Raw genomic sequence first — 26,892 nt, forward strand, 5'->3', positions numbered from 1 at the left:
AAGTTGCAATTTGATATTACTCAGTTCAATATTAGTTTTTTTTCCTTCCAAATTTCCTTTTGTTTTTTAGCACTTTTTTAGCTGATTATGTTACAAGGTTTCCCATAGCTTTTGATTTAAACAAACAAGTGGTGCTTTGATTTATTAAGGGCTTTTAGATTACATTCAAAACTGACAGAAAAGCAGTTTTCTGACCCCTCCTCGGAAAGAATGGAAAGAAAGAAAAAGCAATAAATGGATTTAGAGAAAAATCACATTGTGTAGGTAAAGATAAATTTAAATGGATTTTCAATCCCAGCCTCTGAAAGCTCTATATTGTCTTTGGTTTTCCCCTGAGAGTGCGGTGTGAGAAAGCAGACCAACGCAGATAAGGGGTGACATTTATCAGTATCCTTGCCCATTCCAACCAAATCTAAAGGACTGTCCCAGAGTGGAGGAGACGTCAGAGTTAAGACAGCTCAGCAGTCATAAATGAGTTTATTCAATCCTGTTTTTTTTCCCCCCACTCACATTTATAAGTCCTGATATTTATCCCACTCTAATCCTCACAGAGCATCCATAATGCCGCAGTTCCAGGCTCCTCCATGTCTGGTGGGCGGCTTTTATTTTGGAGCAGACAAATTTGAACTATACTTCATTTTGTGGAGAATCATGTTTCACTCAGTCGTGTAATAAAACAGCAGAATTATCAGACTTTGTTTTTATTCTGAGAAAGGTTCATTTCCTGTTGATTGCTGTTAAAATTTGTTTGAAGAAAACCTTTGAAAGACTGACTGGGAAAATGTCAAGCAGCATCATTTCACTAAACTGTACATTCGCTACTACACATATAAGAAGGCTTTGATCTTTACATGATTTTTTTTAAGCTTAAAAGCTTTCACAAGTTTATTTATCAGAGCAGAAATAATGGCTGAGCTGTTGGATGACAGTAAGTTCATGTAGAGGTTGACATTTATCAGGATAAACTTGGGCAAGCTGTTGTGTTTGCTTGTGAGAACACATGAAGCTTTTTTCGTGTGAACTGTTTATCCCTACAAATCTTGTGTAAACTGAGCCCTAATTGAAATGTAGTTCTTCAAAAAAAAACAAAAAACTAAATGCACATTCATAAGAACTTTATTCTCTTCCGTTTTTCCATCAGCCTCTTGATACTCCAACTGTTTAAGGCAAAAAATCCACATCAAAGCATTTCTTGTCTCCCATCCTAATCCTCCAGCTAAAACCAATATCTGAATATGTTTGTGTGTGATAATGTCTTATCTGCAGCAGACAGCAGTCAGAATGGATCATGGGCTCTTTCATCCCCCAAAAACTCTGCATTTGTCCCTGACAATCAACTAACTCTGAAGCAGACTGTTTTTTTTTTTTTTTTTTACCCTGATGTGGTGCTGAAGCAGACATTGATTCTGCACCTCGTCCCACACACTTACTGGTCATGGGTGCGTCAAAGGAACGTGGTGATAACAAAACATAAATATAGATAAAATGGATTCATTTTTCTTCCTCATAGACTCTTCAGCATCCTCCTTGCTGTTCTGCACATAAAAGTCCGTGCCACAATTCACTTTGTAATTCATGCAGCAATTCATATTTTACGACTTTGTCTTCTTATTACAGTTTTCTCTGCATTTTATGCCACCTTTTTTCTTGTAGTGTATGCCTTACATTTGTTATTGCAGTTTCCATCATGTTGCAGTCACAGTTGGAGATCCTTTGCAACCTTGTTGCACTTCCTGCTGCAGTTCAGCTGCAGCAATGTGGCAAGTATGAATATAAAGTAAAAAAAAGAAAAAAACTTCTCTTTTGCTGATATAAAATGTTCTGCATCTGTGCACAGGGTCGTGCTGAAAGTAACCAACAGAAGCTTGTCTGCATCACTGGGGCCATCAAACATTGGTCTCGAGCCCGTTCATGTCAACGCTGCAGTGCTCTTTGCTTTTCTTCAGGTGCCGGGGAGGGATGGGAGGCCTTTTCTTTTCTGGACCCTGCCGGACCCCCTCCTCCAGCTGCATTAGCCGGGCTACATCTGGAGGGACAGACTTGTGTTTGAGTCCACATGAAGGGGGCTGGTAGTTTCCATTGTTGTTATGGCAGTTCATCACTGGTGGGGCGTTAACGGGCATCTTTGTCTCACAGGTGAGAGGCACCTGCAGCAGGAAAAAACAGATTTAGATCTTGGGTGGCATGATGACTTCTCATCACAAATGAAACTTCTATAACCGACAAAAGTGTAAACAAACATTTACAAAAGCAAAACAAATAGAAGTGATTTTCTGCCGAGAAAAACAGGATATTAGTTGAGTAAATGTATTTAAGTATTGTACATACATTTTTATTTTGTTCTTGTGGGAATTTGACTTTTACTTTGACACATTTCCATAAATATAACCTATTAAACCAAAACAAAAACATGTATTCACAGCTTTGCCATTCGATTAGTTTTTTTTTTTTAAATCATATCTGACATGTTTCTATGGCCTCACTGGAGTTCAGTCAGTTGATTTTAACATTAATGTAAAAAAAATAAAAAATAAAAAAAGCTGTCTTGAGCCACAAATCAGAAATTCTGTTGGTGCCTTGAAGGTGTCCCTGAGTGCAGCCGATCAGGGGAACTGGTTTGGTACCACTAAACTCTCCCTTGAGGGTGTGGCTTCTGCTGTTCAAACAGGCGATTGGGGAAGAGGAGGGGTAAAGGACCTGATGGTAACAATGTCAGAGCTACAGCACTCCTTTGTTGAGGAGAAATGTAAATTTAATCCAATTAAAATTGTGTCTTTGGCGATCTTAACATGATCTTGCAGCATTTTCTGATGATAGAGAACGTAAGAATTTAAGCTGAAAATTGCAATTCATTCATTCATTTTTGTTCCTTTCATGAAAATTGTTGAATGCCAAATATGTTTGTACAAATGAACATTTTCACGATTGGAAAGGAGCAGAAGTGAAGAATACAATTCTTATAGTTGTCTGCCCCCTTTTAAATATTGCATAATTTTTACATTTCTCACACCATCACCTGTGTGAGAAATGTAAATTTCTGTGTCCATTTCTGTGCATTTCTTCATTCAAATAGCTTTTGATCAGCAACAGACAAAAAAATGTTCTTTGAGAAAATAAACTGGGCTTGGGCCACAAGCTTCCTGCTCCAAGCGCTCAGCAATTGGGAGGGGAATGGGGGGCGGGGGTTGTTCTAAAGCAGTGGTCCCGCCCACAACTCAGGGGTGAATTTCTAATGAACTCCTATCGCTCTTCAGAAACTATGACCTTGAAAAGGACAGTTTTTTTTTTTTACGTTGGCTAAAAACGACATTATTATAATTAAAAGAGCCCTGGAAATACTTATAAAATGGATCCGAAGATGATCGGAGTGGGACTTACTGAAGCAGTCCATCAGTTGGGCCTGCGGGGGGAATGCCACCACTAAAGCCATCTTTCAGCAGAAGGCATCTACCCCCCCCCCCCCCCCCCCTAAAGTGTGCCAAAAGAACTTTGGAAGACTCTCAGACCATGAGAAACAAAATGCTTTGATCTGATGACACGCAAGTATTTTTCTTTGGCACAAAGGCCAAGTCTTGGGTTTGGAGGGAACTATCTACTGCTTTTTACCTGACCAGTTTCAGTTCTACAATAAAGCAAGGTGGTGGCAGCATCATAGTGTGAAGATGTTTTTAGTGTCAGAAACTTGGTGACCTATCATAATGGAGACATTGTGGCAAAAATTAGACTTAGGTGTAGGGGTTGATTGAATGTAGGTGTGATGGTGGTGGGGATGGGAACATCTGTTAAACTCACCCCATCACCCTCCTTCATGAAGTCTTTCCTGCAGATGTGAGCCATGATGCCTGTGGCCAGAGCGTCTCCCATCACATTCACCATGGTGCGGAACCTGTCCCTGCGGGGACCAGCAGAAATGACTGTGCCTCCCCCTCATCAGTAATCTCTGTGCAGATGAAATGATCAAACACTTACAGAGCCCAGTCCACGGCGATGATCAGAGTTATGTCATCGGTTGGCAGCCCAACAGATGTTAGCACTACCACCATGGTGACCAGGCCAGCTTGAGGGATCCCAGCTGCCCCAATGCTGGCTGCTGTTGCTGTGATGCTGGAAAGCAGGTAATGCGGGGTAATGTATAATTAGAGAGATATGAAAGAACAATGCAAACAAAAAAATACACACACAAATACACAAATAAAACTTGATCCTCTTCACACACTCTATTTTCATCTTTTGCTTCCTGTTCTCCACAGTGGAGTTCCCGCTGTAGTCTCAAACTGCGATTTAGTTGCTCTGCAGTTGCAGTTTTCGTCGCACTTTATTCGTTCAGTTGCAAATCATGCTGCAGGATGCTATGCATTCACATGTACACAAAAAAATGCACAAACACAAGTCGGAATTAATCAGAGATTTTCCTCTGACTTTTCTACCAGTAATTCCAGTGTGCAGTTTGGGAAAGTTTCTGCATGGATATCCTTCATTGTTCAAATTTCAGCTTTTCTTTAGTTTTCTAAAGTTATAAATACCTCAAAGTTATTTATTTTCAGTCTGCAGGATGCCTTTTTGTTCCCAGAAAATTACAAACTAGATCGGGGGACATGCTATTTTCTGGTCTCTTGTGTATTGTGTGGTAATGTTGTGGAATTTTACCTTTTCTGTGTTAGCTGCTATAAAAGCCTGTCCTGACTATTCATGACATTTGGAAAAGAAAGAAACCCTCTCTTGAGTGTGAAAGTCATTGACTTGTAAAGCCCTCTGGAAGGAAGAGGGGAGGGGAAAATTTGGCGGAACATTTTCCGCCTGACAGAAGCTGTCAAGGGGTGTCTTATTCATGTCCATCTCAGGAAAAAAAAGGCTTCTTGTACCTTTCAGTAGAAACACTGACCAAAAACCTAACGAAGAGTCAGAAAAAAGAACCACAGTGACTAAGAATAAGATCTTAATTTTCCTAAAAACAACATTGCAATGAAGTCAGTTTTTGTTTCAGAGACAATTATCATCAAGTCAATGCTTACTGTGTTTCAGAGCTCAAAGATTGAAAAGTTACTCTTTTCAGTCCAGAGTGAGTCTTGCTCAGTTTGATCTCAAGAGAAACTCCTTAGAGTATTGTTGAAAAATGTTACTTTATGCACTCAAATTGAAAATGTGATTTTGTGTATACTTGCCAACTGTAAAGTCATGTTTGTTTTCACCACAACAAGGCACAGATTTGGATTTCAGGGATATTTGTTGCACCTTCATTTCAACTTTTAGTAACAGTTTTGAGTCATTGTGCATCATTTTTCTCCTAATTAATTAACCAAAAAGATGTGGGAGATTATTTCTTTTCTTTTCTCCTTTAAGTTCATTGCAAGTTGCTAAAGTCAACAAGTACATTTAGTTAACCCATTAAACACATTTGATTAATCTACAGTTATTCTTTTCTCAATATTTGTTTGTTTTTAGATTCTTTTTTAAAACTGCTTTGCCCAGAGTCGGCTTTGCTTTTTATGGTCCGAGACATACTGTCATGTGTCAGGTGGTTCTAACTGTCTCCAGTGACTGAAAATGATCTGTGTACCTACTTTAAATTCTACCATCAAGACAGATGTGAAATCTGCAAATTTCTGTCAGATATAAATGCGCATATATGCGTCGCCAGTGTCACATATATGCAAGTCGCATCTCATGAATAGATGGATGGAAAAACAGACAAAGAGTGTGATCTATAAATACGGTCTTGCTCGACTCTAAGACAGTTTTGGTTATTGCATGGATGCCGTCTGAATCACTGAACAGAGAATGTATCTACACTCAAACTCAGAGGAGGATGTGTGGTGCATCTCACAGCCAAAGGGTTCTGCTTTGAATCCCAGCTTGTCTGAGAAATCAGCCTTTTCTTACCCCAATATGCCTCATCGGTTGATTGTTGACCCTCAACCGTTTGTGGTTTGTGGTTCTGTGTGTGTTTCCCTGTGATAGACTACTGAGTTGTGGTCAGACTGTACCATGCGTTTGCCCTGTGGCAGTTGGGATTGAATATAGTAGTTACTGATGTTTACCTGATGGTTATGATCTGACCGAAGTCCAGTTCGTAATTATTAACTTGTGCGATGAATATTGCTGCCACAGCTTCATAGAGTGCGGTTCCATCCATGTTGATGGTGGCGCCCACAGGGAGCACAAACCGGATGATGCGGCGGTCGATATGGTTGTTCTCCAGGAGGCACTTGAAGGTAATTGGTAAGGTGGCGGAGCTGAAAAAAACAGAAGGTTCAGAAAGTCATAAAATCGCCATGAAATGAGCTTCTCCTTCATTCCAAACAAGAAAAAAAGATCTTAATGTTGAAATTAGTGTCGGCCATAAATCTGTGAAATCAGCTCCACTGCCTGACATTGGACGGGCAACACGTCTGTTTTCATGTCCATCAATCATCACATCTCGTCTTTTTAGTCTTGCAATGACAACCTGGTTGGAGCTACTTTAAATCCACAGTTGCAGACAAACAACAGAGATTGCCTACGAGAAAATTGAAGTTACTGGAAAAACAAATCAGATGATCCGTCACCCAATGATGGGTGTGAAACCCAGCTCTGAATTCAAGACAAAACACTCCCACAAAACCACACGGGACAAAAAGTAGAACTCCTGACGTTTACTCTATTATGATGCAGGTTTCAGCTGATATTTTAAATTAATTAAATTTTCTTCTAAACATGTGGGATTTCTTTTTTTTCCCCCCTCACATTGACGCAACATGTGACCTAATATTTTTTACACTTTGACGGCGTGGTTGTTTAAGTAAACACTGTTGCTCATTTGTTCTTATTTATGCAAAAAAAAAAACCTCTTAAATGTTTAGAGTGCAAAATGACAAATATAAAAAAAAAACACTTGGTTATCTGAGGTAGAAATGTTTTAAATGCCAGTTAATGATACAGACATAGCTTTTAAAAAGCTATTAGCCACTGTTAATGAAAGAAAAAGCCCTCAGTCTTTATGGAATTACCATGAATCTCACAAAAATCTGTGCCATCCTCCCTTTCCATGGCTTCTACTCATTCAATTCATGTTAAGATTATCACATGTGAAGATTAAGAACAGTAACATGGAGTTAGGAATCTACTAGGAATCTACAACTAATAAAAAAGCAAATTAATTAAAAAATCATTATTGACATAACATATAGATATTTGCCTTATTTTAAAAAAAGAAACCAACCAAACAAACAGATATTTTTTTTCAGAAATCAAAATATGCAAACGCATTTCTATCCTCGTATAATATTTAATCTTAAAAGAAAAACTCACCAAACATGTGACTTCTCTCTTTGCAGATATAGAAGGAGCATTTATGATTATCAAACGTTAATCATTCCTCACTAAAATTATAACAGTTTATGAATCCCTTTGGACTTGGTATTAGCTGGAGATGGGGTAATCTGACGGCCACACAACAGTCTTACAATTTTTTTTAATCATTTTTATAATTTTTTTTCCTCAATGTATGAGCATTTTCCTCTATTGAATTAAAGACTCTGGTAAAACAAACAATAGAAAGCATTGTACACACAATCATTATCAAAGAACAAGCTCCAGTCTCCGTGAAACGTTTTCCATGAAAACCAATTCCATGAAAACAGTTTTCATGAAAACCAGTAAGACAATTCAAAGAGCTTTCAAATCTCACATCTGTCCTAGAAGAAAAACAACTAAGCTGCAGGTAAAAAAGGAAATAGTCTGAAAAACAAACTCAGCGACCATAAATCCCAAAGCAAAAAAGGCAGCCATCACACTCAGTTCTTATAGGTAAAGTTGTTTGGAACACTGACATAACAAATTAAACGGTCCACGTACACACAAACTCAATGAAAGAAAAAGCTTTAAACAACAACAGTAACTCTTTTCCAGCCCTTTTATGGCTACAAGCCAAAATCAAAGAGGAGGAGCAAAAAATGTATCATCACTAAAATATCATTGGTAGTTTTAATCATACTAAAAAGTTTTAATCTGTTTTACCCTTGTCATATGCAGCATTGCTGTTTTTAGTTCATTTATTTGTGAAAACAAGTTGATGACATCCTCTGTCAATAAGAATGCAGTTTTACAGTTTTCCGTACTGATGCAATGACCATGGAATGTCCTTTCTCTAGTTTCTTTAAACTTTAACTCACAGCAGCAATCAGACAGAATCCTACATTCAGGAAATACAGGGCAAAACAATAAAATAGGCCTTTAAGATGATAAGCTGATCCCATTTTAAATGATACGTTTGCATCTTTGCAAAAAAAAACACAAAAGCTCTATTCAGGCTTTTTCTAAAATCTCAATTGTAAAATAAAGTTGAGCACTGAAAATGCCTGTGATTATACTGCTCACTCTTTCTCACTTCCTGTACACAACATAAAAAAAACTGCACTTTCGGAACTTTGTAACCTCAACTGCACCCCACTTTAGGTCTTCATATCTAAAAGAAGACGACTGAATAAACTGCATTGATCCCGTTCAGAAGGGATTTCCTCACAGGATTATTTCCCATCATGCACTGCTCATTTTCTGTCTACAGTTTACAGTTTCCAACATTTTATTTAATGCATTTGGAAGTAAGATGATTTAAGCTCACATGTTCTGGCAGATAAGTGAACAATGGTCCTACACGCTCAGTAAACGTCTACTGGTATAGTCAGATTAAAGATGAAAAAAGGATATTTGAGATCATATTTAAAATCCGTTAAAACTTCGTTTTTTATTTATTTTTATTTTTTAATGAAAAAGTAGCTAGTTTGGTTGTTTATTTGATTGGTTGGTTTGCTTTGCAGGTTACCTGGAGGATGTTGCCAGAGCAATGAGCAGAGCCTGCAGGATTCCTCGTATGTAAACAATGGGGCTCTTTTTGGTAATGAAGAAGTACATGGCAGGCAGGATGAAGAGGCCGTGAAGCACCAACCCGAACACCACGGTAACAGCATAGAAGCCCAGCTTCTTTCCCATGGCAGATGGGTCACTCATCTCAAGGATCTTTCCGGCCACCAGGAAAACTATTCCAAACGGGAAGTACCTGAGGATAGATGAAACCATGGTGGACGTCAGATAAAGAAGGAAAACCGATTTTTTTATATCTACATGATGTGAATTGGACCCTTTCACATACCATAAATAAAAAATAAAGTTTAGTCAAGAAAAAAATACAGATGATGACCATCCATAAAGTCAATAATGTATAGCATTGCTTAGAACAGAGAATAGGGAACTATGGCACATTTAGTCTTGAATAAAATGTACTTTTATATTTAACTGTAAAGGTGCAGACACAAAAGACATGTGAAGAACATGCTAAACACGGGTTCTTGAATGTGCGTTTAGCCCACGGAGTTCACACTGGAAAAGCAGGGAGGGGCTTCTTCTTTTTCTGTTTTACTAGCAGATGCTCCCCACCTTCAGTTGGAAGAGACTGGGTGCAAAATGACAAAGCGGTATAAATCTTGTGAATCTTGGTCCAGGCAATTTCTTTTACAGCTCTATTCCGAAATATGACAGACTATCCAGCCGGGCACAAACGACAATTAATAATTAATCCTCCATGGCACGGAGGAGTCCCTAATTGATCATTGTTTGACCTGGTTTAAGTTGTGTGTGTGTATTTGCTGTCTGTTTTGTGCAAAGAGCCTGAAAACAGTCATAGGAACTTTGATAGCGACATCGAACACAAGTTAAATTGAATGCAGAAGCCTAAAATGAGCACTTTATATAGACTTTTTATTAGAAGTGGTCAGTTAAGTGTTTCTTGCAGAGGACGGTATGAACCGAGCCCGAGACTTTCATTCAGTTGCCACACATTTTTACACTTTGTTTTGCGTCATAGTGACCCATGTCCATTTATGGCAAATGGATTTTAGATTCACTAATGCCGGTCAGCTTAAAGGAAATGATTTTAGGAAACCTCGATTCATCATGAGTGCTGCAAAAGGCTGAACAACTGGAGAGCATAACCTTTCTCTTTTTCCCTCTTTGCCTTCATTTTATCCTTATTCTAAAGAGATGCACAACTGTAACAATTTATCTTCTCAAATCCAGTTTTTGTTGGATGCTAACTCCCTGCTGGACACCTTCAAAAATGACCTGTAATTCTTTCAATTTTACTCATGGTTCAAAACCATGGATGGATTTGTCAGCAGGTTTGAGGTAGGTAAAGGCTTGTGCAGTGGAAGATGGTGGTATTGGACCCGTGGAGCATAACTATAACAGTGATTACCAGATCACAATGGCGACGATCCTGAGGACAGCCTCGTTGAGGCTCTGGCAGAAATTGACCAAGGCACTGCCATTTGGTCCCATTCTTCCCAACATTATGCCTGTAAACACAAAACAGCGTTTGAGATCTTGGATCTTTCACATGAGCAGATCCAGAAAGAAAATGGAAGACTTACCCATGATGGCGGAAAAAATGACAATTCCAAGCACATTCATTCCATCGCTGGTTCCTTCACGAGTGCGTATGACCACATCTGGAGGGGGAGTCAGGTCCAGGGCAAAGTTCTGCATGTCACTACTGTTGTCGTCCTGGACGCCGTAGATGAGAGGCCTCCGTGTGGTGGAGTCCGCCTGGGCCTGACTCACCGTGGGTTTGGGTTTCACAATGACTTGGCTTCTGGTCTGATACTGAGATACCAAACACACACTGATGTAAAAACAGTTGTTCAAAGAGAGGGTATCCCCTCAAACTTGTTATATCTCACCTGTTGAAATGTGGCCTGGACCAGGTTTGATGGAAACATGTTGCTGTAATGCAAAAAGACACATTTACAACAAGAACACACAGACACATCTTCAGCTATGCCTCCTGTCTCTTTCTCAAGCTATGTTCACACCGCCCTTAGCAACATGCGTTCAGGGGATCACTTTCAATGAAAAGTCTATAAAAATTGCATCAGGTATCCGCGTTCAAAATTCTCGTGTTTTTGTGCAACTACACAAGTTTTTACGATAATTTTCGGGCTGTATGTACAAAATATGTTGCTGATGCTTGTGTTCTCGAGTTCAAGAACACGCTTTTATAGCGACTTTGTTGTCATATAATTCCGGCTAGGCAGAAGTACTGCAGTTATTTCTACTCAATGATCATGTTTACAATGGTTGGCACTTCTGGGTTTTGAATCGGATGCTATCCACACATCACTACCAAATCCGAGGTTTGGTGAAAGTTCAGCTGATTGACTGTCAAGCAGTTCCAACAATCAAAGACCCACAGAATGGAAAGTCAAATTAAATAATCAGGTGAAGTTGACTTCATCGTGTTTAATGATGATAGGTCCTTCTATAAGGAGTCATGGTTTTCCTCATGTAATAAATCACAAGATGGTTTATCTGTCCAACAATGAATGTCGAACTATCAAACTTAATTCTGGGTTTACCAACACCGGAGATAATTTCCTCAGGTAATTTTGTCAGGTGTCAAAGTTCACCTGAACTCTAGTTCATTCCAAGCCTGAGAAGTCTGACCCTTTCTGTTTATCTGTTTACTTGCAGAGACTCTGGTGCAGTGATGTGTTTATCATGGTTTTTCATCTTATTGGCAACAATCTTTTTTTTGGTGCTTTTTCTGTCCATCAGAAGAGCTAAATGACAGAAGCTAAGAGTCTCTTGTGCTAGACAGATTATATTGTTACAGTCAGGGCCATTTCAACAAGTTTAGTCAGTCTGAACACATTTTGTATATAAAGCTGCAGCCACAATACACAAGCACACCAGCATGTTTTCTGTACATCAAAATCACTAGAGATGGGGGGTGTTGAATGTTGAATACCAGAAAGACACAAAAGAGACAAAAAAGGACACAGAATGAAAAAAACAACAACACAATACAATAATAAGCAACAAAATTGCATGGGGTTTGTCATTATGGTTGTCAAATGTGATTATTTACTAATGGGCTGATTTTTGTGCACAAGCACATCCACACACTCAAATAGCCTAACAAACAGAAATTAGCACACAACTAACAACCAACAACTAACAACCAACAGCAACTTTCTATGGCCGATGCAGATAAATACAAGTTTTGTAAAAATGATTTGCTGATGCAACGTAAAATAAAAGTTAAAACTGTTATAAGGTCTGAAGTACTGTAACTGGACAGATGCACCACTTTGTAGCTATGAATACTGGTTTATCGTTATAAATCATGGTATTTAAGGGGATTTTTTTTGTTAAACTATGCATAGAAGGGCAATTTTAAAAAAAATCTACTTTTTGGATGAAGGCAGGATACACTCTGGACAGGTTTCCAGTCCATCTTTGTATAGTACTTTTTTTTGTCTAAAGTAGCTCAAAGTGCATCACAAAGGAGCATTTTCCAATTTTAATAACCAAACTCAGGACAACAACAAAAAAACAGGAAAAATTATGAAACACATACAATGGCCACCTACCCGCCATCAAGGCTCACAAAACAATGTACTTTTGTAATTGTAACTAAATTAGCTGAACTCCCTGCCACCAGTGTTGCAAGACTGGGTGGTTGCCCATGTTTTTAAATGCATGTTTAGCCCACAGTGTTTGCACTGGACAAGTGGTGGTGGGGTCTTCTTTTAATTCATTTTCTTCTTCTTCTTCTTTTTGTTTACCAGAGCCTATCTGCCACCCACAGTTGGAAGATGCTTGGTGCAAAATGTCGAAGGAGTGCAAATCTTGCGATTTGGGCACAAAACGAAAACTGTTTGGTTCATTGGTACCATCCTTGTAATGGTGGATATGGATTACCATCATGACAGGAGAATAGCTATTTTATCTTTATTTGAAAAACCAACGCTGATGCCGTCAGGTTTGTTGTCCTGTCTGGGTTCTCCATAGACAAGTTAGGCTCTGAGTTTGGTGAGTTTCACTACATCACTACCAAAACTCGAGTTCCTAATTGGTCAAAGTAAAAAAAAAATGTATAAATTTAAAAAATGAAAAAAACAAATAAAAAAAAACCTTATTACATTTTAGAAATCAAAGTTCCAAGAACCAAAACACAATTTCAAAAAAAACAAAACAAAAAACAACAAAATGAAAATGAAACATTTCAAAAAACAAAAGTAAGTTCCAGAAATCATAATGAAATCTTAAAAATCATCAAAGATCAGACCGACTAAACGTAGTTGAACAGGTGAGCTGAATGTTTATTGATAACGTTCCAAATGACTGGAAGCTCATTTGTTTGATTTACAATTTATTAAAGTTTTATTTGCAGGATCTCTGCAGCCCGATGAAGCCATCAGGTGTCCCTACAGCTGTCCACTTCAATCCTTTCTTTCTCCACCAAAAACAAGATCTCTATGTTTGTGTGATGCTTCCGTCTGGGGAGGAGAAGCACTTTTTGCCTTTTTCAACGTTGTAATGCTAATATAATAGACTATTTTCATTAATCTTTGTTTTTAATGATGAAACGGGACGCTTCATCTGCAGGAGGGGGCGTATGTAACACTGTTTACTTCCGCATTGGTGTTGTTAGGATTACAGATTCATGACGTAAGGTGACAGATGAACTTCAGGCTATGTGAATGAAAAGGAGAATAAAGGCTGCAGCGTTCCTCTACACCCAAACGTGTCTCTGAGCTCCTTATTTTACATATGAAAGTCCGCTTTACTGACACCGAACCCCGGAAAGACGGCTCCACTGACAATAATCTGATTTTGAGTCGCCAAAAGGTTCAGAATCTCTTTGCTTTAAACCTATAATAATCCTGAAAATAAAGCTTCACAAAAGGCTCCACATCTTTCATCTTCAAGCTACGCTCCGATAAACAGACAACTTCGGTGTTTTCTCCTTGTTAATCTATGAATTTTTTTCCCGTAACTTTACGAGTTTTTATCTGCTAATAAAATTACTTTTTTTTGGTGGCCATAAAACTCTGTCGTAAACAATGAAGTACAAAGCCACTAGCTCACTAACATCAGCCATAACACTGAATACTCCTGAAAGACTCAGCTTCACTGCTCTCGCGCAACATTACAACTTTAATCTCGAAACTATTTCGACTTATCTCGACAGGACGAGTTTTTTCTCGAAACTTTGTGTCGAGTTTTTTCTCCTCATGACGAGAAAAAACTCGTCACGAATTCGTCAGAATTTTTTTCCTCACTGGGCCCTGAAACTCTATCGTATACAAGCCTTGTCAAAACGTAAAAAAAAAAAATATAAATAAACACATTCTCTCCACTTCAGCAGGAGGGACACCTCTGAATGTAAATACTTTAAAAAATAATTGAAACTCCATTTATGTATTAAGAATTTGATTAAATCCTGCCCCTAGTGTATCTGTGTTTGAATTGTTAAAGATGGGTCGTATGGGTTCAGACGGTTCACTCATCTTCCTGTTGGGTTTCCTTCATTTTCATTGTTAAGAAATTTGGAGCAGCTAATTATCTTAAAATCTAGCGAGCTTTTTCCTTTTGCCAAAATCAGCTAATGCTGACTCATCCTCTTTGGTTCCTAACCACCAGGACCCTAATACCAAGCTTTTCTTTGACTGAACATTTAGGAGTAATCAAAAGTAAAAAAAAAGTTGTTTTTTTTTAAAAAAAACAATGTATTTTCATTGTATTTTATTTATTTAATCTGTATTTTCACAGCGAAAAGGATTTAAAAAAAATACATAATCTATAATTACATACTGGGCTGCTAACTCCAGGCCTACTGAGCCACTGCATTTCTGTAAGCACACACCTGATCCAGCTAGTCAGAAAGTAATCGGTCATACTACCGTTTGTGAAATGTAAAAAAGCATTAAAATAGCCTAAAACCCCCTAATCCTGTCGAAACACGCACATGCCATAGGCTGTTGACTTAGATTTGGTTCTCAAACAACAGCCATTTCCTGTTTGAGACCTGACCTCAGTCATGGTCATCAAGATTGGGGTTTTACCGGATGAGATCCAGCAGGGCATCAGCAGAACTCATGATGGGCTTGCTGCTGTCATCAGAGTCTTCTTTCTGAGCTGCACCCCCTGGGTGGATGATGGAGACCATTATGATCCCCACTATCACAGCCACAAAGGTGGTCCACAGGTAATATGACACGGTGATGAGACCAAGCCGGCTGGAGCACTTGGCGTCAAGAGCTGCCAATCCGGACATCAAACTGGAAGAAGACGGGGAAAAAAAACAATCAGGTCAGTCTGAGCATCATGGGAGTGTTGTAAACAGTTGGCACAAGTCAGAGCATGCTCACTTTTTGGAATTATAGTGACACTCGGATGGAGGAGACCAAGATAAATCAGAAAATATATATTTTTTTAATTATAAAATATTGTAAGTCTCACAGATGAGATTAATTTGATGAAACAGGAAAAATTAGAGATGTTTTTATTTATAAATATACTCTAACTAAATATTTTATGTTGTATCTAAGACCTAAAAAACAAAAGAAGGGACTGACAATGCACATAAAGAGCAGGTCGGAAACATGCAACATGTTACACGTTTTAACTTTTTTCCCCACTGTGTCAAGCAGCTAAATTATACACCCACATTATATTTTTTTTCTGAAAATGCATGTTTGCTATTACATTTTCAGCTGCTTACATGTGGCTCGCAACGAAGTTCTTAACTCATCTGCACAGTTATCCCTGTCCTGTCACTGTCTGCAGCCATTGCCACTTTAATAAAGGATGCTAAACAAAGCAGCACAGATCTAATTACACTAATAACACATCAAGTGGAGGATGATAATAAAAGTTAATGAAGAGTGAAGAGAACTATAAACTCTGTTAAAACCAGAAGAAGGGCTGTTAATCAACGAAAGAAGAAATACCAGCCTTGGTCATTCGACAGATTATGGACCTTTTTTTATCTTATTTTATTTTCACAGCATTACCTTATTATAAAAATAAAATAAAAACATTTAAAAAATGCTTAATCCATTATTGAAGATGGTAAAATTGATTGATTTCTAATTATATTACTTCACTTGCTCCCAAAATTTAAAAAGTGATTCATTTTTCCTGATGTAATTTTGCACATATTTTAACTTTGATACTCGAGCATTTATTCCAATGAATTTTTTTGAAACAGTGTTATATCTAGTTTACCGATATAGTATTATTTTTTAATCATATAAATGACTTTTATAAGTAACATAGTCTGCATATATTTTGAATAACTGATCTGCATTTGCCATGTTGATTTCTAAAATAGTTATTTTTACATAATAATTAAGAAATTCATCTTTGTCATGTGCTTTATTGATACCTTATGGTTCTTAATTCTGTCTGATAAAAGCTAGGAACCGGATATTGATAAATCATGTAATAAAATGGTTACGGTAGAACAGGGGTGGGGTTATATAAGTTCGCTTCCTTCCACTCCGTTTCAAGCAATATTTATTAATATGTCTAATTATCCTCAGTTTGATAGTTCATTGTATGAATGTATAACTGATGGTTGTATTGTTTTTGTGTACTATTCTTATTTGATTGCTTGAAATAAACTATTTCCAAATCCAAATCCAAATGAATTGTTTTCCTCTGTCTCTCAGTTTGCAAACTTTTCTTTTTTTTTTCTTCACTTACATATCCCTTATCTGTAATCTGATTGGTTGACCAAAGCTGCTTATAATTGTTTTCAAGTTCATTTCTCATTAACAGGGACCTTCAATGGATAAATGACGGTGGATTTTGGGGAAAAAAACAACACTTGTTCATTTACACACAGCTTACAGCAGGTTAGGGTTTATTAGGTGACCCCTGTTTAACCCTTGTGCTATCTTAGATGACCCCACCCTTACATTGACGAGTTCTCCCTACCATGACAAAGGTGGATAAAGGTGGAAAGATTTCATGTAATCCATGGACACCAGTGAAGATCACAAATCATTGAAGATAAAAGGTTCAGCGCACTGTCTAGTGGGTCTAGATCAGTGTTTTTCAACCTTTTCTGAGCCACGGCACACTTTAACCTTAAAAAAAGTCCCGCGGCACACCAGGATCCAAAAATTAAAAAAAAAAAAAAAAAAAAGGAGAAACTCATAGTCTGTATTGATCTACAGTCCCTCCACAATCTCACATGCATTTTTTAGATAATTGTTGCAGAAAAAGCTGGAAACTGCAGCTGTTTTTTTCTAAAAGATGCAATAAAAGTTAAGTTAGAAGATGTAAAAACAGTTTGATGTGTGTTCGTTGATTTCAAGACGTTTAACAACAGATCTCCTTGAGCGCTGTCACTCTCACAACCCAATGCATCATGGGAGATGTAGTGCATAAAACGGCCGGCGGAGATCGCGTCTCTGAGCTTCCTTGTTTTGTTCACTTGTTCCACGGTCTGATACCGGATTCTGTGGAAAGCTACACCGATAAAGACGAGCTTTAGCTGGTATTTATGTTAGAACTGAGCGACTTTACGAGCTAAATCAGGACAAGGAAGTGAAGACTTTAACCACTTCTGATTGGTCAGACTGATGACATGTGATTAAGCTCCCCAAGAATGATTGGTGGAGACAGTTAAAGGGGCGGGACTTTTCCAAAATACAGCCGGAGTTGCAGCTGAATCGCGGTACGTCATTCTTATCAAAATGTCTTTAATAAAATAAAATAAACGCAAAGAAAAAGTATTTTTCGATCTTTTATATTCCTAACTCCTCAGTTTTTTATCAGGGCCTGTTTGGATGAACAGAGAGCTGAAATCCTGGAGATGGGAAATGTTTAATTTTTCAGTTAATGAGGGCAATTCCCCACGGCACACTTGACCATCCCCCACGGCACACTTGACCATCTCCCACGGCACACTAGTGTGCCGCGGCACACTGGTTGAAAAACACTGGTCTAGATGACCCAACTCCCAATGTTAAAGTGCCTAGGATAGCACAAGGGATAAAGCATGAGCCGCCCACTTTTTTAATTCTTGCATCCCCACTCTTGTAGATGTGAGCACATACTGTGCCACCATGATCCACCCACAACTTCATGAATGAGGCTCAAGAGTCAATCTCTAAACATTTTTTTGCAGTGTAAACTGTTTTTTTTTTTTACCGATCTTCAGTGAGCAGTAAGAGTCTGAGCTGTGAGTGTCTGAAGGGATTTGCTGTCTCTGAGCAATGATTTATGTCTGAATAGTCTTGACCCGTGTTGTGGGGTTGTTCTCTGTGAATTCACCTAAAAGTCAACTATTTTCTGACAGACCAAACTCAATTTTTGCTTTTCTGTGATTCGTTTTTCCCTTCCTAATGTCGGTGATGTTAAAAGAAAAAAAAAAACTACGTTTAGTCCAGCATCCACCTGGAGACGGAGTTTGTAAATCCATCAACTCTTCAAACAGCACCCTGGTGGTCCTGTCAGTTTCACAAGGCACCATAGAAGGAGGAGCCTCCTGACTTTCCCTGTGGACTTTGTCCATTTTCTGATACATCTGATGTTAAATGAAAGGCAATGATGAATGAAAGGCAATGATGTGATGACGAGCACGTTTCAAGAAGCATGCCAAAAAGTTGCAGTCATGCCCCGTTCTGTAGGGAAGCTGTACATGTTGGGTCTTTAAACCTCTTCACACCGGATGTCTCTAATTTGGAACTTACGATTAAATCCAGGACTCATCCTAATTGATGAATTCTTTTTTATATGATTGGAAACAATAGCAGGCATTAGCCTAAAAGTCTACAGGCAGGAACTGAACTGCTGTCAGGACACACAGTCCTTCAGCTCTCTTGTCTATTCCGCATGTTAGGGTTCACCGCCTTCAATGTGGAGCAGTGATCCCAACCCCCGGGCTATAGACCGGTACGGGTCCTTGGGACAGTTTGTACCGGGCCACAGAGAAAAAAACACAACCTACATTTCTTCCGTTTTATTTTTAATCTGATTCTGAAGAAAGTTTTATTTTGGAAAACTATTGGAAACGGACTCATTCTTGAGGCACGACAATTCACGTGTGACGAAAATCCATCCGCTACTATTTTGAAGCGGCTGTGCTGACCGTTAAATTGAAACCCCTGAGAAAGCAAAGTTAACAAAAAAGGTATTTGGAAAGTTTCTTTTTTTGCAGAAAAGAGCCAGCGAGAAAACACCAGAGGGGCCTTCAACTTAAAAGAAGAAAAAGAAAGCTGCAACCGGCTGTTTAATGTTACGAGGATGCTGATGATACAGTTACTCAAATGGTAGATCCCCATTTATTATTAGACTTTCAAAAACAATTGTTTCAGTGACCATTATTTTGCATTTCTTTGTCAAACCATAGATGAGGCTGAGGTTGACATCCAATGTGTTAACTTCCACTCTGACAGTTATGGACTAAGGGAATCATATTTTAATGGTTCCTACATGAAATCAAGTGTACAAATGACGTTCATGCCAGCAGTAGATATTTTACAGATGATGAAGATAAACTTTACACTTAAAAGTTAAGGGAGACTGGAAGCTGGGAAGAAAAAAAATCGGACTCCCACTTTAGCCTCGCTCAGGGCGATCTGCGAAAGTATTGTCAATCTAACATTAATCTGCTCCATGTATTGGTAAACGTTGGGGACCAAAGACGTAGACAACAGTTCACCTTTATGATGGAAAGGTACCTAGACTCACGACTACATCAGCTGCCTCTGGTGATTTTGTAATTTGCTGAGCTCTTCTCTCATAAAAAAGGATCCCAAGTCTTTTAAATGTTAGGAGCACCTCTGGCGGTCCATTTTTCAGGCTTGTTTGGGATCACACATTTTAAATAATCATTAAAAACATGCATAGATTCAGCGTGCTGGCTGCTAAAAGTGGTGTGTAAAATACCAAGGGCAGAGGTAGAGCTACCTTTGATGTTGGCTGGTTTGACACAGCAATTACCATGTCAACTCTCCCAGTAAACAGAACACTGCTGCTGACATGAATACCAGATCTGGGGAGCAGTGGCAGTCTTTGCTAGAACAACGTATATTTATACATAACAGACATACAGGAACACCTGCTCTACAATTTGGATCACAATCTTTTTTATTTCAGCTCTCAGTTAATCCATTTTGTTGGCAAGAGATTCTACTTTCAGAAAATAAATAAATAAACAAAATAAAAGCACATGGGCTCTACAAGATTTCTAATACCATCGCCAGGACAGCAGCTGGAATTTTATCTTCTGTCCCTGCACGTCTGCCTCATTTTTTCAACTCTTTCAAGTCGATGGTCATCCACAGGACAGTTCCTGCCGTTTTGTGCAGGTACAATGTATACGTAAATGGAGAGTTGGAGAGCTAGTCCATGGTATGCTCTTTTTTTTTAATTCAAGCTCTACCTAAATTGGGAATATTTAAAAACTCTCAAATTATATAAAAAAGGTTTTTGGTTTAAACTAAGCTCAAAAGCCAATAGTCTCATTCGTATAATTAACATTAAAATAAATTGTCAGAACAGAAAACACCCTTATGTTCACTTCAGATATGTCAACAATGATGCTTCAACATCCCTGGAACGAGGCAAAAAATATCAAATGGAGCTGTACCGGTATTTGAATAGTTTCAAAGAGTGAATTTAAAACTTCAAAAGCTAAGCCTAAAACTTTTAAAGCTGTCAATTTTCCTTTTTAGTTTTTCTTTTCAAAATTAAAGAATATCTAGGGCCTATAAAGGTCAATGTTTTGTTTTTTATTTTTATTTTATTTTATATGTTTAACCTTTATTTAACCAGGTAAGCTACATGTTCCTAACATGTTCTTATTTACGAGAACGACTGGGAGCTTAGCCAGTAACTGATCACAAGTGATAAAGTTAACTTGACACGGTTGTTTGTATTTACACGAGTTGAAGAAATAATATTAAAAGGTAATAAGGAAAGGATCCAGAAGTAGACCAAAGATCTCAGTACAAAATGAAAATAATTACCGGTATGTTTAAGTGAGTGTTTTTGAGAATTCACAGCTCCACTAGTGTGTTTTCTGCATAAAACTCTGAGTATTCTTCAGCAGTCACTGCATCCTTTAGAACTGTGCAGATGACCCTCCATACAGACTAATTCCAAAGGAACACTGAAAGCTGCAGACTTACTATCTGAAGTGCACTGTTTCCATTCAACCGAAAAACTCCATAAAAGTACTTGTGTTCCTGGTCATTATGCGCTCTTACATTAAGATAAATAGTTTTCCAGGCAGAATAACATTTTAGCAAGAATATATGTGAAATGAAGAAGCCCCAGCCTCTGTACACCCTGTATGATTTTTTTACTTCTTTGATATCTTTGATAAATTGTAACTTATCAGGGCTTTTGGTATAATTTTAAAAAGGTGGGAGCACACGCCCACAACAACTTTTGTCTTAACTAATGTATGTGTTTGCCGTTGTTGGTACCATAACCATTCGGCCTGCTATAACTGTTCGGGGTCTTTCGACTCATGCTTGATTGGCTGTCCGTTGGTCCGATGACGTGTCAGATAGTGATTGGTCTGGACAAATAACGATACCACCGTAGAAGAAAACGTTATGAAGTACGTTGTTAACACGACATGGAGCGAGATTATCTTCTAAACGTGCTTTTATTATTGTTGAAATTATTATTAAGTGCATTTGCAGCTGAACGGACTGCGGTCTGAACCCTTCTCCAGACCGAACACTATAACAAAGCATCTTCCCTGCCTGCAAACACGAAGCTACGAGATTCCAGCAGCTCTTCTCAGAGACACGGTTCTCTTGTGTGGAGCAGCTGGTTCATTCTAACAGCCACAGATCTTTTTACAAAGTGGGTTGTGGCAAAATCTCTCCATAAACATGTCAAAGAATAATGTCAGACACAACTTGCGTGGGAAAATAATTTTATATTACAAAAGGAAACGTGAAATGAAAATATGTGGAGCCCGAGCAGATCTGGACGCTGCTGTGTAGTTTGTCCAAGTGGGGCTACCGTAGTGTGACATCATCCTCAGTCAAAAGGACCCCGAACGGTTATTACAGGCCAAATAGTTATGGTCCCTACACCGTAAAATCCTGATCCACACAAGCAGTGCTCTCACACAGTCTAACTGGTTAAACCATGCATCCGATATGACGCAGACACGTGTCACAACAAACACGGACAAACATGATGATCTGAAGCTACCTGGACACAACGAGGGGCAGAATCAGCATCTTCAACATCCTCATGAGCAGTTCTCCAGGGAACTGAAAATACTTCACCTCCTGTAAGCAAAAAAAAAAAGAAACATTAATGCTGATGTATAGTGCTTTGTTCTTGTTCTGAAAATGAAGATGTTACTAAAGTGATGAAGAAAAAGACAAAAGGACATCCTCTTTGTTCCACAGGAAAGACGTTCTGAGCTCAGAGGACAGGAGAGCTTCATGTCTGTTCTTCAGAATTAAAGGTAATACTCTCATTTCCTGGCTTTTTCTTTCAAGTTGCACTCATGAAAGGATGAATACTGAAAACTCGCAAGGCCACAAAATGAGGTCATCATTAAACAAAAGGTAAAATACTACAATAAAACTGGGTTGATCACAAATGTAACCATTCAATTAGCTTTCAGACCACAAGAAGTCCTTTTATTCATTTTTGTTTCTGTCCAACCAACAAAAAGGAGTTTTATGACATATAAACTAGTTTGAAATGCTCTGTTACTTTGTTGCAGCGACACAGATGAAAGTGGTTTACATTTTTTTAGCAGAGTACAGTTGTTCAGTAAATCTTAGTTTTTATTTTTTGAGGACTGAGTTTAGAAATAGGTACGAGAAACAATAGCATCAAAATAATTTCTATACAAAAGAGAAACATTTCAAAGACATTTCAGGTAAATAAAACAGAAGTCCTGAATCATTATTTACTGTTTAAGCGGTTCATATAAATTGCCATTATTGATCGAACACACAAATACAGGATGTCTTTCACACAATGAATACTTATAAAAGTAACTTCTAAAAGAAACTTCAGGCTCTGCTGTGTGGAAAGAGTATTTGTGAATCAATTCGTACCAGGAGCCAGCTCGGCCATTAGAACATTACTACAGTGCCCACCCAGACCGTGACAGCAACGGGGTCTACTTCACAGCCATGAGGCTGCAATGTTAAACTCTAGCCACCCCAGCAAGGGCGACAACCGCGGTAACCAACCAAGCCGGCAAGTACTGGTAAAAAAAATCCCCACAAGAAAACACTGGGGCTAAACTCATAATAAGATGCTAAAATAAAATACATAAGATGTATATAAAAACATAAAATTTAGAATAAGATTCAAGTCAATAAAATGAAATACATAAAGTGACATAAATTAAAACTAATAGAATACATAAGCAAAGAAGATCGACTGAATGGGAAATTAAAAAGTGGGTCTTGAGCCGGTTCTTAAAAGCTGTTGCTAGGCAATGTAGACTTTCAACTTTATCCACAGATTTTTGGATTGAAGTCCAGAAACTGGCTGAGCCACTCTAGAACCTTGAAATGCTTCCACTCTTTTGTTGCTCTGGTGATGTGTTTTGGATGATTGTCATGTTGGAAGATTCAGCCACATTTCATCATCAATGCTCTTATTGATGGACGGAGGTTCTTGCCCAAAATCTCACCATATTTGGCCTACTGATCACTTCCTTAACATAGATCAGTCATCCTGGTCTGAAAAGCAGCACCAAAGCACGATGTTTTCCAGCCCCATGCTTCACAGTGGGTGTGAGGTTCTTGGGATGCAACTCAGCGTTTTTCCTCTCCAAACATGACAATCAGCGTTTATACAAAGGATTTCCATTATTCTCTCAATCTTCCCTGTGGACCAACCAGATGTTTTCTGGTACACTGCAAACACGCTCTGGCATGAGCTGGCTTAAGCAAGGATGACATTTGAAGCACTGCAGGATTTTAACCCTTGACAACATCATGTGTTACTAATCGTTGCCTTTATTACTGTGGTTCTAGTTCTCTCCAGGTCATTGACCAGTTTCCCGTGCAGTCCTGGAATCTTTCCTCACTGTTATTAAGATAATTTTTCCCCCACCTGGCAAGATCTTGCATGGAGCTCGAGGTGGAGGGAGATTGTCAGTGATCTGGTATTTCTTCATTTTATTAAATAATTGCTCCAATCATTGATCTCTTTTCAATAAACTACGCGCTTATCTTAGATTGCTTCATTCCAGTCTTGTTCAGGTCTACTGTCTTGACACGGGTGTCCTTCGACAGTTCTTTGGTCTTGATCATGGTTAAGACATTGCAGTCTGACTGTTTAAGAGTGTGGACAATTGTCTTTTATGCAGGTAACCAGTTCAAACTGGTGCCATTCATACAATCAACAAGGGGAAGAAAGAAGAACTTTTAAAGAAGTAACAGGTCCATGAGGGACAGACTTCTTGCTTATTTGTAGGACGATTGCACAAAGAAATTGTTTTAAAAAATAATTCAATGTGATTTTCTGGATTCTTTTTTTACATTCTGTTGTCATAGTTGAAGTGCATCTATGATTAAATTACAGACCAATCTCAACTTTTTAAGTGGGACAATTACTTTTTTGCCCCATTAAATATATATATATATATTAATAGATTTAATCAACTGTTTTTGACTGTTCCCATATTTTTTAATATTTTTTAGTCACTGTCAATTGCACACAACACTCTGTGCTGCTTTTGCACACTGCTTCAAAATAGTTTTATTATATGTAGTTTCCACAAAGATAAAGAACTTTGCATTTATCGCTGCACAGCTGAGGATTTGAAGTAGTTGTTTGGTTATTATTATTATTTTTTATTCTTATTCTCTCTTTTTTTTGATCCATCGCAGTCTATTTCCGGGGGGCTGACAGGATGAAAAGTTGAAAAGGGCACAGAAAAGTCTTTATCTGACCCTGCATGGTTGGACAATGCGGCTACAATCCACAGCTGTGCTGACGGCGCGTGAGCTTCATGACTGATCTATGACTGACACACAAACTTATATTGTTTCTTTCAAGAATATTTAAAAAAAAGAGTCAATTTAATTGACGATATACATTATAACACAACAATGTAATTATCTGAAGACATGTTGGCTGAATGAGAACATTGCAGAAAAACCACTAGTGTAAGTAGTACATTAAGGGACAATTTCATTTGTTTTCTCGGGTAGCGTCAGCCCTAACCTTTATCATTTTGCTTTTGTGCTCACCAGATTAAAGCAAATCTTAAGTGACCTAGCTGAGGCTACGCATCCGTGTGCACCCACACACACACACACACATGCTAGCACAAGATTAGTGCCTTGCAGCCCTCAAACCTCGACGAGCAGTCTGAAGGCAAAAAATGTCCGTGCATGTGCCCGTGTCAGGTCTCACTGCAGGCACTTTTATCGGACATGCAATTAGAAAAAGCTTTTGATTGATTGGATTTTAATCTTCTATTGTGAGAGTGGAAGAGACGCGGGCTATTTTTAGGTCTGTTTTTGAACATGATGGGGCTTTGGTCACATGGTGATGGGAGGAGAGGTTGCACGCTTATCATGAAGCCACTCTGCATTCAGTCAGGTTCCACCCTCACACATACACACCTATCTACTGTAAGTCTGTATGTCAAACCAGGTATTTATCCCACTGGTTGAATTTTTGGCTATAGATCGATTTGAGGTCAGTCATTTAGATCAAATCGGATAAGTGAAAATGAACTAGCATCAACTGTGAATCGGATCGTCAAACAACAAATTATGATATAAATCATGGGTAAATATAATCGTTTTACCCCTAGTAAACACATTTGAATGCATATTCCCTGGATGTTTGAACACAGCTGAGATTCAGAAACCCAAACCTTTTTTTTTTTTAACTTTTAGAGTTTTAGAACTAAATTGTTGAAGGTATTTAACCCTTTTTACTTTGTAAAGACCCCTTTTAGAGTCCCAGTCCAAGCTTTGGCAGCTTACAGGAACAATTTCCAAAACACATATCTTTACAGATTATGAAATACTTCCATGTTCAAAACAAACTAAACTTGACAGCCCATGACCCATATCCATGTTTTTGTCTCACACCAGTCTGCAGGACATTCACCGAGACTCTCAGGAAGAAGGAGCTTGTTCCGTCTGTTATTATCATCACGAAACTCTGTGATTGTGACTAAGGCAAAGCCAGGAATTACACAAATTGTGTTGCAGGAACTCACAGGGGGTTTCTTTCAAACAAAAAAAATCAATAAATGAGATACAAAGGTTGCATTTTATCCGTTCTTCCTGTTGCCAATCATTGCCAATTGAGCTTTGAGTTGAAGGGTCGTCCAATTTTACCATCCTGTGAAAACTCGTGACACTCTGCTTGTGAACTTAGCACAGTGCCCACTACTCCACACCTCAGAACAACAGGCCACATGTTTTAAGATCACGGAGGAACAGAGTACCACGTTGTGATTTTGACAAAATTAGGTAAACTCCTCAGGATGCTGAACTAAAGTGAGATTAAATGAAATTTAAATTAAAGAGTAAATGCTACAGGAGTGGAGGGAGGGAGATGGGGGTCAGGGGTAGGTGGCAGGATGAGTCTCTTCCACCTGACGTCACAGTGTTTAAGGGAGGGGACAGACTGACCTGCTCCGACAGCCGCCTCGTTCGCAGGAAGAACCCCAGCAGACATCCAACGACCACGGCCAGCACTGAGAGGATGAGAAGACCGTTCTGCCTGCAGACGTTCTTCACCCTCACCCACACGGCGTCCAGAGCCACTGCCATGTCACGTCAGCCGCCCCCGGCCCTCAGAAACCCATAAATGTGGATGATGCAGTTGTGGGTAGGTCAGAAAATGTTGAATCAACAGATAGAGAGGAAAACATCCAGGACCCAGTTGTAAAGAACACCCCGTCCTCTGTGACGCCTAAAGCACCTTTGGGCTCAGCATCCTCCTCGTCCTCGCTGTCTGTGCCGAGATAAGAGGATCCCAGCACAGCACCCCTCCCACCCTGCTCCACCCATCCCAGCAGGAGGAGGGAACAGCTGGCATACCATGTCCCAGTGGGTTAACATGACCAATCCTGTTAGAGGGCGGCTG

The 26,892-nt window shown here is 38.8% G+C and overlaps 1 protein-coding gene across 1 annotated transcript; it reads right to left on the bottom strand.

The window, feature by feature from the left end:
* Positions 1–685: 685 nt before the first annotated feature.
* slc1a7b (solute carrier family 1 member 7b) lies at positions 686–26,764 on the bottom strand. Its single transcript, XM_004068166.5, has 11 exons — positions 26,436–26,764; positions 22,012–22,091; positions 14,883–15,098; positions 10,713–10,755; positions 10,404–10,635; positions 10,229–10,328; positions 8,801–9,034; positions 6,039–6,233; positions 3,970–4,104; positions 3,793–3,892; positions 686–2,147 (listed from the first exon to the last, which is right to left on the bottom strand). Exons 1-11 carry the CDS (start codon positions 26,574–26,576, stop codon positions 1,887–1,889), a joined length of 1,737 nt encoding a protein of 578 aa, XP_004068214.1. The 5' UTR covers positions 26,577–26,764; the 3' UTR covers positions 686–1,886.
* Between the last annotated feature and the right edge of the window lie 128 nt (positions 26,765–26,892).

Source organism: Oryzias latipes, chromosome 4, assembly GCF_053564925.1.
Source record: "Oryzias latipes strain Hd-rR chromosome 4, Olatipes_Hd-rR_3.1".
Taxonomy (NCBI): domain Eukaryota; kingdom Metazoa; phylum Chordata; class Actinopteri; order Beloniformes; family Adrianichthyidae; genus Oryzias; species Oryzias latipes.

Excerpts from the sequence above, each read along its gene's own strand:
- slc1a7b (XM_004068166.5), bottom strand. The coding sequence starts at position 26,576 with ATGGCAGTGGCTCTGGACGCCGTGTGGGTGAGGGTGAAGAACGTCTGC. Across the intron at positions 15,099-22,011 it reads CTGCCCCTCGTTGTGTCCAG|TTTGATGTCCGGATTGGCAG; the intron begins GTAGCTTCAGAT and ends GTCTTCTTCCAG. Across the intron at positions 10,756-14,882 it reads GCCCTGCTGGATCTCATCCG|CAACATGTTTCCATCAAACC; the intron begins GTAAAACCCCAA and ends TTTGCATTACAG.